General features: G+C 36.2%; 1 protein-coding gene across 4 annotated transcripts in view; it reads left to right on the forward strand.

Annotated features, from left to right (window-relative positions):
* The window catches only part of zgc:113176 (uncharacterized protein LOC554708 homolog), a 14,841-nt gene extending 2,399 nt beyond the window's left edge, over nt 1-12,442 (forward strand). Inside the window, exons 3-15 of one of the 4 annotated variants that reach the window (XM_037980997.1) lie at nt 1,443-2,099; nt 3,692-3,745; nt 4,507-4,524; nt 4,637-4,767; nt 4,885-5,002; nt 6,118-6,284; nt 7,599-7,752; nt 7,852-7,935; nt 8,495-8,665; nt 9,538-9,600; nt 10,243-10,305; nt 11,658-11,723; nt 11,813-12,442. In XM_037980997.1, coding sequence (XP_037836925.1) covers nt 1,443-2,099; nt 3,692-3,745; nt 4,507-4,524; nt 4,637-4,767; nt 4,885-5,002; nt 6,118-6,284; nt 7,599-7,752; nt 7,852-7,935; nt 8,495-8,665; nt 9,538-9,600; nt 10,243-10,305; nt 11,658-11,723; nt 11,813-12,234 — 2,168 coding nt within the window. In that variant the 3' untranslated portion in view covers nt 12,235-12,442. Of the gene's footprint in view, nt 1-1,442; nt 2,100-3,691; nt 3,746-4,506; nt 4,525-4,636; nt 4,768-4,884; nt 5,003-6,117; nt 6,285-7,598; nt 7,753-7,851; nt 7,936-8,494; nt 9,276-9,537; nt 9,601-10,242; nt 10,306-11,657; nt 11,724-11,812 lie in introns of those variants that run through there. The other 3 variants (XM_037980999.1, XM_037980998.1, XR_005234351.1) reach the window with 3 other exon arrangements.
* The last annotated feature ends 232 nt before the right edge of the window (nt 12,443-12,674 follow it).

Below are 12,674 nucleotides of genomic sequence, written 5' to 3' on the forward strand. Positions count from 1 at the left end.
AACAAGAACAATTTGCAAGCAATCCAGTTTACATCACATCTCAGCTTTAAAAGCTCAACTCCACACTCTCTATTTCTGAATTGAGAAAGCTCCTCGGATGAGAAGCGAAACGTCTTCAACTACAGAATAGAAGTCCAGTTGTTTTTGTTTTTTAATCTTTTTTAACTTTACCATGGCCTGGATGACTGAGAATCTACACCAGCATACCTGCCAGAGCACCTCTTAAAGCAGTCCAGAGTATGGGTGGAGAAAGGACAGTGATGCTGATCTTTCTTCAGCACTTTATTGTACTTACATAGGGTAAGTGTGGTTTCCTAGAAGGATTAATGAATAATGAACCTCTGATTAAACAGAAACTTCAAAACCAGTTGTGTCTTAAACAAATAAACAAGATTGACAATCATAGAAAATCATCATAATCATAATCATATTCTCTTATATTAAGTTACCAACAATATAAACTGTACACTTCCGGTCATAAACTCTTATTCTGAAAATCTGCAACGGGACACTTCCGGTGCCGAAGTAGCAACAAAGATGGGATTAAAAGTAAACTAAACAGCTCTTGCCGCTTCAATGTGCAGCTGTTACATTCTTGTATAATGCTCCTAAACTAAGCACCAAACCAAAAAGCATAAAACATCTGGAATCTGCTTCATTTAACTAAGCAGCGGACGCCAGTTAGCCAAGTGGCTAATCAACCGGCTTGCGACAAACCGGAGCAGATGCCATCAGTAAAGTAAATAAACTGCAATATTTACAAACCCGACGCATACAATAAACAGTGATAATAACACGCAACTATCTCACGGCTACAAGAACTAAACTACTCACTTCTCATTTACGCACACATGAACTACACGGATGAGCTCCCCTGTGGTCCAACATCAGAACGTCACCTTAACTTCTTTCCTGTGACGTTTTCTCACACAGAAGTCTATCAATACTACAAATCAGTACTCACATAAACACAAGTTAACAACAATTAAAAGTGTCAAATCACAAATGCACACTATAAATCACTGACTTTGGAGCCTTTTCTACAGTACTTATTAGACAGCATACCTCCACAGGGTGTTTTCCAACACAGGCTGCTTACATCCGGAGTTACATGGTTCATGACAGAGGTTGAAAAGTCAAAAAGAAAAAATTAGAGCTGAAATTCACTCTTCTGTTTGCTGAGGGGCAGCCCAAACCGATTGTCAATGCCTGTGCTTCATCAACTCAACAAGTTTCTCCTCACTTGTCCCCATGTTGGGAGGGTTTGATTCATTGTTCACTCACACAGGTTCACCTGAAAACTTAAATTCAGTAAACTTTACATTTAATTTACAGATTTTAATGACAGATTCATATTTTAGAGTCAGATGAAAAAGAAAAACAAATGTGTTTCCATCTGATCAGAATAATGATCTGTTTCTGTGTCACTTTGTTTTTCTCAGACTCTTCTCTACAACATGTCACTGAGGAGGACAACGTTCTAGACCACCAGCAGCTCAGGAACCAGGACAGGAACTCCAGTTTGGGCCAGCAGGTTCACACTGGAGTTCTTCAAAAGGAGGAACAGGAGGAACCGGAACCTCTACAGATGAAAAAGGAACAGGAGGAACCAGAACCTCCACAGATCAAAGTGGAACAGGAGGAACCAGAACCTCCACAGATCAAAGTGGAACAGGCAGAACTTTGCAGTAGTCAGGATGAACAGCAGCTGGATTTGAAGGAGGAAACTGATATTTTCATGGTAACTGTTAATTATGAGGAAAGTGACAGCAGCGAATCAGAACCAACCAGCACCCAGCTCTTTTCTGCCTCGTCTCCTTTAAAAGAAGAACAAGGTTTGGATGTGGAAGAAAAACCTTATGTTTGCAACACTTGTGGGAAAACGTTCTCTGACTTGTCAATGCTGAATTTTCACCAAAAAACTCACCAAGTTGAGAAGTCTTTTTCTTGTGAAACTTGTTTGAAAAGTTTTGCACGACGTGACCGATTGATACGTCACATGATAACACACACAGGAGAAAAACCATACTCCTGTGAGATCTGTGGGGACAGATTTGGACTTAAAAATGACTTGGTACGCCACATGAGAAAGCACACAGGTGAGAAACCATTTTCATGTAAAGTTTGTCATAAAAGTTTTACTCAGAGTAACAGTTTGACTTACCATATGAGAATCCACACAGGTGAGAAGCCATTTTCTTGCAAAGAATGTGGAAAAGGTTTCATTCAAAGGGGGGCTTTGAACACTCACATGTTGACTCACACAGGCGAGAAGCCATATTCCTGTAAGATGTGTGGAAAAAGTTTACGATCCAGCACTGGCCTGCTTCATCACATCAGAACTCACACAGGCGAAAAACCTTATTCCTGTCAAGTGTGTGGGAAAACATTCAGTCAAAGTATCCATTTATCTGGTCATATGAGAAAGCACACGGGTGAAAAGTCGTATTGTAAAGAATGTGGAAAGGGTTTTGTTAGGACCGGTGCTTTGACCGTTCACATGAAGACTCACGCAGCTGAGAATCCATATTCATGCAACAGTTGTGGGAAGCATTTAGGCTCCAGGACTAGCCTGCTGTATCATATGAGAACTCACACAGGTGAAAAACCATATTCATGTAAAATCTGTGGGAAAACATTCCGGCAAAGCAGCCACTTAATCAAGCACAACACCTCCCACAGGTGAGAGTGTCCTAGAATCTCATGGTGTTTCATCTTATCATGTCCCATTCTGAGCAGATCTCATAAAACCTGAAGATTGTCAGAAATATTCCATCTTTTTCACATTCACTTTAATGTGCATGATCTCTCTCAACACAATCTCATCTTTATACTTTTTTTTCTTATGATTCCTTAAGAAGCACCCGCTTCAGATGTTATCATCCCTTAGAATGGCGATTATCAGTGGTTATCAGCCCCATTGAATGGCCTCAGTTGGTCCCTGATCTGCCTGATAGCAGGCTCAGTAGGTTGTTATCAACCATTCGTATCGATGATCACCTTTATTTACAATTTATCTGCTAATTTGAACAGGATATTAAGAGTTTACTAAAAATACAAAAACCAAACGTATCCGTCATAAGATTTTAATTTGGTATTTAAAAACAACTCACTAAAATCTAAAACCGGAGTTGTTTTTTTTTGTTGTTTTTTGTTTTTTTGTTAGCTTTTTTTAAAACCTATATTTCCAATCTGCCTTCTATTTCTTTGGATGTTTTCCAATAATTCACTCAAAATAAATGCCAAAATGTAACAGTGATAAGACTTGGTTAATTTTATTTGATCTTTACAAGACCTGTTCTCTCAATACATGCCGTGTTTTTATCTTCCGCTCGTGCAAGTCATAAATTTCTGCTTTTATTATATATATATATATATATATTTATATATATATATATATATCTATATATATGCTTATATATATAGATATATATATATATATATNAACCTCATAGCCTCCACTAGGTGGCTGTATGTACATCTGAAGTTGCTTGCAATCCATTAATAATGATAAGAAGAAGTTAGGGTTGGCGCTAATCCTATGCTTAATAAAAAATTAAATAAAATAAAAATACGGACGGATTTGCTCATATGATTATATGAAAATATGTGTTGTACCATATGAAAATGTTTAATATTTGTATTAGTAGTAATAATAATAAATTACGGATTGCACCCGACAAAACATTAGAGAAGAAGAAGAAGCTTACGTCATCGGATGCGACACTTTCCACAGTTGGAGCTGGTGAGTAGCCCCTGAATTTGTCAAATAAAAATGTAGTAAAAGACCGAAAGTGTACGTTTATAAATCTGCTGATGTTAGATGTATGAGTTAATGTTAGCGAGTCTGTGCCACAGCATGTGTTTGTACAGATTTAGACACGTTTTTAACCCTATTTGGTCGAAAAAATATGCGGTAAGCTCGCTAAAGTAGCCTCTTAAAAGCCAGTCAGGTTTAAATGTAGCTGTCCTTCATACCTTTAATAACAATGTGCTAAAATTGTGTTTCATATATCTTAAAAAAATTGTATACTTTTCAGTATACTAGTTTATATCAGTATATTGATTTAATGGTAGTATTCTATCATACAGTTCATTACATTTCAGGGTTTCCCACGGTGTATTATAAGCCTGGGAGGCCATCATTCTTTATTTGTTGCCCCACCAGGCTAAGCATTGTTTAGTTATTTAAGTCTTTGTAAAACGTTTGCATTTTTATGATTTTATAGTTTTTGTTCAAGTATTAATCTTCCAATCTTTCAATAACACATAATTATCAAAATGTAATTTCAAATTTCCCATCAACTTTTAACATTTTTTATCTCAAAAACATGACCGGCTACAGGATGACTGACTGTTGTAAAACTCAACCACCGGGCTTACCATGTTTTCTGGGGGATACCCTGCAAGCACAATGCATGCTAATATTTATTTATCGCATACCAGAAAAAACAGTTGCCTTCTGTTTATTCATAGTCATGGTTGTATTTTCTGTCTTTGTTTTAGGTTCAGTGTCAAGAGGAGGTATGTGTAGCATCTCTTAAACAATGAGCTATACAGCAAGATCTAAGAAAATATGTGTTTGTCCTGAATATTATTTTTGCATATGCTCTGCTTTTTATCGTTTCATGATAAGAGAGAACACATATCTCGGAGGAAGCGAAGGTCTTCCTCCAGAAAGCCTATAAAGAAGGGATGACGAGGGTGGGATCTCCACTGGTTGGAGTGGCATCCCAGGCCACTGGCTTGCCACCATTTGTCATTGATGTATGTTTACCAATGTTATTTCTAGCAGTTCCATTTCAGAACTCAGATGGCAAGATGCAATTTTATCTAAAAATCAAATCAAGCTTCCTGTTTTGTAACAAGATTTTTGTCTTTTAGAACTGGATTGGAAACTATAGAAGAAAAAAACCATCTTCTTCTCAACCTAAAAACAAGTTATACACCAAGGACCTGTCTGGTTACAACCTGTTCTGCAGTGATCTGTTGAAGAACAAGGGTGAGAGAGGATTTACTGTAGCTGTTATGTTGACAAGCATTGTTGTGTGTATAGCTAGCTTGATCATTGCAATTCTCACTTACAGCACAGCCTTTGCTTTCTCCCCTTGACTCGGATTATCTCCTGCAGACTTTTTATTGTGCCAATCAGTAAACAGAAGGAGAAGTTGTTAAGACTGCCAATTTTCTGTGCTGTTTTAGAATTGCAGTCTGCCTGTAGTTGTAGCAGTGGCAGCAAAGTAAGTAAAGGAAGCCATTCAGTCTTTGTTGGCCTTCCAAATATGGAATTAACATGGACAGCTGCCTCGATGAGCTCAGGTCTTCTGTCTTTGCAGTGACAGAATTTTTTTTTTGCAGCGAATGCAATTTCAAGTAGAATTTTCCGCATTGAAATTGCACATGACATACGTCACAGACAAACATTAGCGATTGGGTAAAATTTAACACCTCTACAGACTCCATGTTTCCAGTGAGCAATAGTGTCTCAATAGCCATAGCCCAGACCGTCTGGATGCTTCAATGTGTAGTACAATGGGTCATTTTTTTACCAGGCTATTCATAAACTTCATTTTTGGAAAAAGAATCTTGCCTTAGTTATTTTGTTGTTGTGTAATACTTGCATTGTTCTGTTCGATTTACTTTCTAGAACAGTGGTTTCCAAAGTTGATTCTCAAGGGCTGGAACCTTCATGTAGTTCTCTCTTTGGGTTAACACACCTGGATTCAATCATGGCTCATTAGAAGGCCAAAGAAGAAAATTGACATGTTGAGGAGGTTGTTACAACCACCAGGCAGAGAAGTAAAACAAGCGGTCCTCGAGGACCCACTTTGGGCACCCCTGTAATTGGCTCTGCTCTGCTCACAGGAGCCTTTGACTGTTATTTTTATAAGCCATCCTTACAAAACAAATCTGACTTGTATTGTCTAGTTTATGTCGTCAAATTACATTTGTGAGATCTTGAGTACTTGATGAAACTTTTCCTATTTGCCATGTAATGTTAGAGAGTTTCCTTAACTTTATCAAAATCTACACCAATTGAGTCGGATGAGCCATAAGAGATCTGTACAATCTCAATGGATTGCTTGCTGTTTTTCTTTGTTTTGTTTTTCCTGCTAGGAAGCCTGAAAGATGTTACACAGAAATGGTCCACTCTAGGGGAAGTGCAGAAGAGAAAATATGCTGAGGAGGCAGCAGCTCTGAAAGTTCAACGCACTTCAGACCACCTTAGCCCAGAGATGCGAAGCCTGAAAGTGAAAAAGCACCTCAAGCAGATCAAAATAGAGGTTTTCCATATATGCTAAGACCTTAAGAATGTTTTCAAGCCATTTAACTGTATATTGAAAATAGTGTTAGGAGTTAACCCTGTAATCATTGGGTTTCCAGTTTGAATGTCTACTACGTTTGCCTTAGTCGACTTGCTTTGGCTGCTAGTGGTGCCAGTGCATGACAGCCTCACTGCCTACGTCAGACTGCCTGAAAACAGCTGTGGCTATAACCCTATTGGGTGGTGAGCTACTGCCCACCACCATCAGTGTGTAAATGACTTAATGTAGTGTAAAGTCCTTTCAGGTCCTCTAGACTGAGTGAAGCACTACACATTGCTCCACATGCCATTTATTATTTATCTGTGATAAGATGCTTGCACATGACATATTTAGTCTGTGCTTGCAGTTTTACCCCACTTAACTGTTTCACATCATAAAAAGGTGTTTAATCATATAAGGTAATGGTAATAAAAAGAAAATACATTTTCATACAAAGATTTAATTTGATAACCAAAAAAAAAAATCTGGTGACACAATAATTTTCACTGTTAAAAATGGAGATAGTATTGCTAAGATTTTGTAATTTTTTGCTGTCTCAGGATCTTTTTTATTTGTTTTCCTAATGTTAAGCCCTGTCACAGTATAAATATGCTGTGGAACAATGATCCATTGCACAGCACCAAGGCCATAGCCAGATATCAAAAAAAAAAAAATTGATTGTTTTACTCAAAGCTTCAAAAATTGTGTCCATGTTTTTTAATTTAGTATTGCTTTAAACATATCATAAAAGTTCTTCAATGTGGGTCAGAGTGAGCAAAAGTTCCACAGCGGTGATGTCAAATACTCTTCTTCATTTATCAGAAGCTCTCAATGTTGTTGCTGCTAAAGGTGAAACAACTGAAGTTATTACACAAAGGGTGAAATGACCATTTTCATAAGGTCCTGTTTCTTTTGGATAGCTACTTTCCCTGAATTAATAAAATTTTAATTTTGGTAATTCTTTCTGTGTTTACTTACTTTAATTAATTTTTCTTTTTGATATGAAACATTTAATTGGGAGAAAAAGTCACAGAATAAATTTGTAAGGGTCACATAATTTTTAGGCAAAGTATAGTGTTCTAATTGAAAATAAAAATTCAAAGACTACCTTGAATATATTAATGTCATCTACCTTTTGTTATCATGTGTAATAGAAACATTCCATATTTCTGTTTTATTTCTTACTGACTTAAAAAAAAGAAAATTTTCTAGCTCAATAACTTTATTCCTATCTCTTGTAATGTTATGTATTTCTGCAGTTTTGAATGACTCTTCTTTTAAACTTTTTTGAAGGTTGCCAGTCTTGAGAAGCTTGGTATGGAGACTGGTGTGATGATGTTTGACCATCAAAAGCCTTTCTTAGAAGTCCTTGAAGTGAGCAGCAAAGGTGCCTCTTCGTTTTTCGACCGTACAGACGTACTGGACAACTTTGCTCTGCATTTTAAAGGTTTTCACAAACTGACAGGGATACCTGAAACTTAAGTAACAGCACATTGGACTTAATATTTACATGATGTTTTCTCTCTTGTTTGCACTGTGTTTTAAGGAAACTCATCATATACTTCTGCTGCAAAAGAACCTGTAGATTCCATGGTGAAGAAAGTGCAGGAGTTATTCAACAGAAAATACAGTAAGAATACATTATCATACTCTAGTAATTTTCTAGTCATGGTCAATGTAATGTATTCCTAATTTAACTTCATTGCAGTAATAAAGTTGGTATCTGCATATATTTCGACATAATGGTCTGTAACACCTTGTCAATTAACCATGGGCCACATGTATGATTGTGCGTACGCACCAAAAACTTATATGCACAAGTTGATATGTATAAAAATGAGCTTTGTGTGACAGTTTTTGTGAGCTTCACACTAATTTCAATATGTATTAATGGGTGGCGACAGAACGGATCAGCAGCTGCATTATATTTCTCAGTAATTGGGATTTATAAAGGCAAGGTGCACAGGTATTTGCATGTGTACGGCTGTATAAATTAGAATTTTTTAGTGCGTTGCACTTTTCTAAATTTGTTTGTACACCAAGTTTTATTCTGAAAAATGCACAATGTTTTATACACAAGACCCTGAGTGATTGTCAATTTGGAGCTCTGTATTACTAATCCACTTTTTAATCTTCAGCTTGACTGCAAATATGTACAACTTTTACAATTTTTTACTTATCTTTTTTAGATGAAGCGGGAGGCAGAGGAAGGCTTCCGTACATCTCTATTCAAAATGAAAGCATAATTATAAATGCTTCTGGACTACCCGATGGCATCACACTGAAAAAACCATGCCACTACGGACGGAAACAATTGGAAGTCATTTTAAAGAATGCGGAGCAAATTTCCTTTAAAATTAGTAAGTGTTTGAGCGTAAATGTTGATAGATTATATTTAAATGGAAGTCGTCCGGTACAAACTTACTTTGTAATCATGCAATGGGGTGGTCTGTTGTTGAGAGATCATTTTTATGATTTAATGTTCTTATATTTAATCATTCCTTTGGCACTGCTAGCCTTCAATTTGAAGTATTTAAAGAGCAGAATCCAAAAGTAGCATATGTTTTGGGAAAAGCATTTGGTAAAGGATCCAGGGATCAGAGTCAAAGTCTGGAAGGCCGCATGTGTTCTGTAGTCTGTCTTTATTTAATTCCCATGAATTGTGCTATTCAGTTATGTTTATTGTTTAGCACTACTGTCATAATCACCCTAACATTTTGTCATACTCATCTAGTATAATGTAGTCAAACTTCTAAATAACTACACTTCCGTACTATAATGGCGTGTCTGTAATAGCTTATTACAGACTCATATTTTGTCCTTTTAGAAATAAAAGGACAAAAAAGTTATTCTTTATTTATAGTTGCTCCATTGTTCTGTACAAGACGATGTTTATTGTTTTTAACGTTTCATCTCCTCAGCTAGTATGGTCACATGAGTTGGAGAACAGACAAACGTTTACGATGGCAGGTAAAGTGGAAACCAAACAAAAAGCATCTCTGTCTGAAAGAACACGGATGATGGGAAGTAATACTTTAGCAGAGAGATCATCCATCCTCGTTTTTTTGGGGTTTTTTTTCCTTTCGAACCTCTGAGCTGACGAAGGCGTTATTGTGTTCCTCTGATAACAAAGAACATGTATTATAATTAATTTATTGACAGTGCAATAATTATTTTTAACCAAACAAAATGCCTGCAGCATTCACACTACTAATTTCAATTTTGTCTTCAGATGAAAAGACTGTTGAAGAATCAGTTGTGACATCTGACACTGGAGTGGTGATAACTGCAGATGGTGTGTGTTCAGATTGAACTTTATACACACAGTGTTTTTTTTCTCATAGTAAAGGTGGTTTGTATTTCTTAATACATTCTAGTGGTGTTAAGTAGAAGATTAGACCTATGACTTTCAAATACACTTATTGGAAGCACTTCATTCAGTATCCCTTTCCATGTAATAGGGGGTTTCTTTTGGACTTGTTTTAATCATACAATTCCTTTTGAAATTGTATATATGGTTTTTATATCAGATTTGTAATGGAAATATTTCTCTTTCCCTGTGACAATTCAATTCAGTGTATCCCAACAGATACCTGCTTAGTTATTTGCAATTATGGTCTGTGATGGAATAGTTACTCTAAAAACTCTGCAGAAGAAGCTGCCAACTTAAAAAGAGAAATGAAACAAATATACCCTGGAGTATGGGAAATTGTCCTGTCGTTCATTAAAATTAATAAAGTACAATGTTGTGTAGATTAATATTAGCCTTAAGAAAACCTTTCATCGTTCACACTTCACAATGTGTACTTGAGAAAGACTGTTTTAGCCATGTCCTGGATACTTGTACTTCAAGTTTTCATATTGCATTGTATTGTAATCGTATTGAAGATATGTTGGATAAACAATTTCAATAATTATATTTTATTCTTTGTATCAGACCCCGGGAGGAAAATTAGGACACCAACTGTGGAAGACATTTTGAATGCAATGTGTGGAAATGGTAAGTTCGTTTCATGTCTATCCTGAATGTCCTCCATTACAATGTTATTATGTATGTTAGGTGGGTATATTACAAAGCGCACTACAACCTCGGTAACACAATATGTCTGGTCTTCCTTAGGAAAACATGTATTCTGGATGGTTTATAGGTTTTCAGATACAAAAAGTCTGGGGAGTCCAGCTTTGTCTTTAGGTCACTCTGACGTACAACCAGATATGTTTAAGAAATTATAAATATTCCATACTTAGATAAATCACATACTCTTTGGGGCACGTGTATTGGGTGATCTCATTAGTGAGGATTTAACACCTTTCAAAATGTTCTATATGGCTGTTATGTATAGTCGGATTATAGCTGTACTGTTATGTCAATGTCTGCAAGATTCATATTGCCATTGATATTGTGGTTGAACAAAAATGAATGTGTAATATATTGCATGTGATGCGTTTCTAATGCAAAGACTGTTGAAGAAATATAGTTGTGACAATTAGCAAGTTGGCAAGTCTCACAACAGCTGATGTCCCCTCTGCACAATAGTCACATTCACAAATGCGGAATACACAAATATTTTATTGTGAACTGTTAAAGTAATAGTTGCAGCTGGTGTCACAGCTGACATATTTCCGAATACTTTGCAGCACTATGTTTGGTTATGTTTTATTGCTTATTCAAACCACTTGAGGTGGAGACCATCAGTCACACAACTAAACACAGAACACTCTCATTCCCTATGTACATCAACCACATTTCCAGCTTTAATTACACATGCAAACATTAAAGAAATTATTAAATTAGATGTACCACAAAATACAATAGTACAGAACTAAAGCATAGATGCTTATCTTGCATCACTTGTTTAACTTTAAGGAAGTAGAAGACATCTCTAATTACGGAACTAATGAATGAGCAGGCAATAATTTTGTTTGCAACATAAAATAATACGTAATTGCAGAAATAATTACATACAAATCACACTAACCAATAGCTTAAAGTAGGGGTGCCCAAAATTGTTCCTCAATGGCCAGCACCTTGCATTTCTTAGTTCTGTTCCTGGTTTAATGCAAGGCCTATGAATAGGTTGACATGATGAAAAGTTTGTAACTTCCACCGGTGAGAGAACTAAAACATGCAGGATGCCCATCCTCAGGGCCCTAATTTGGACGACAATGAATAAAAATAAAAAGTAGTAATAAAAAACTGTTCCAATATGTTTAAATATGCTGTTTACACAAAACTGATAGTAACGCTTGAGTTCCACATATTCCCGTATGAAGTATAATATGTTAAACGTTACTTGAAGGTATGACCTACCTTGAGATCACATTGCAACTAAACTGTTAATTCTTCTTTAGATGAGCAGAGCATAACAGAGCCTATGGGTTCGATGGAAGTGCTGTCAAGAGAACCGACTTCAGATAGTATGCATTTAAATAAATGAATGCATTATGCTTCTTTTATGTTTATTAAACTACATTTGTCAATAAATGACTTATTTTTCTTTATTTAGATACTACGGATGTTTGCAACATCTGCCACTGTCTTTTCAGCGATGAGAAAAAAAATGCCAAGAAGAAGTGGCGTGAGTGGCGACGTTGCAACACATGTGAGCAGTGGTCACACCTGGCATGTGGCTTCAAGAAAAACTTGTCGTCATTGTCAGATTCCCAGAAGAAGCCTTGTTATGTCTTTCAGAGCGAAGGTGAAACATTAACATGTTTAACGTTGAAAAAATTCTCTTATAGTAACTACCTGGTTCTTTGCTGGAATAATGAGATGGTGTCTCACTGTCCAAAATGTTCAAATCTGTATGTTCCAAGATACTGTCCTACATATGATATAAGTAGTTTTTGGCTTTTTACAGTTCATGGATCTCCATTGTGCAACATCTTCAGGTCTGTAAAATCATTTCTGTTTGCAGCTAAAATGTAAAAGAAGCTTTTATTGGAGATGTATGTTTGTGTTGTGTTATCTGTCATTAAACATGTTTTTTCAAAATGTATTATGTCTCACTGGGACTGCAAAAAAGACACTTCTAATTTGGTCACAGTATTTGTGACATCTGTTTATCAGAAAGCTGTCAATGTTAGCATTTCCTGTAATTTGTCTTTAAACAATTAATAAATGTACAATGCATCAATCAAAGCTTTTGTATGTATAGATATTCTGTCAAATGTGAGTGCTAACAGAAACATTTGGGTATGAAACCAACACATAAGTGAGCATGTTAGCTGAACTCATAACTTTTGCACTTCAACAATTTCAACATGGTAGCACAGATAATACCCTTTAGCAAAAGAATGAGTAAGATCTTTCCTTTTAAATAAACAAATTGGCCAGGTTAGAAGACGACACGTTCAGGTAAAGGCACT

This window comes from Kryptolebias marmoratus, linkage group LG17 (genome assembly GCF_001649575.2).
Source record: "Kryptolebias marmoratus isolate JLee-2015 linkage group LG17, ASM164957v2, whole genome shotgun sequence".
In the NCBI taxonomy this organism is placed as follows: Eukaryota; Metazoa; Chordata; class Actinopteri; order Cyprinodontiformes; family Rivulidae; genus Kryptolebias; species Kryptolebias marmoratus.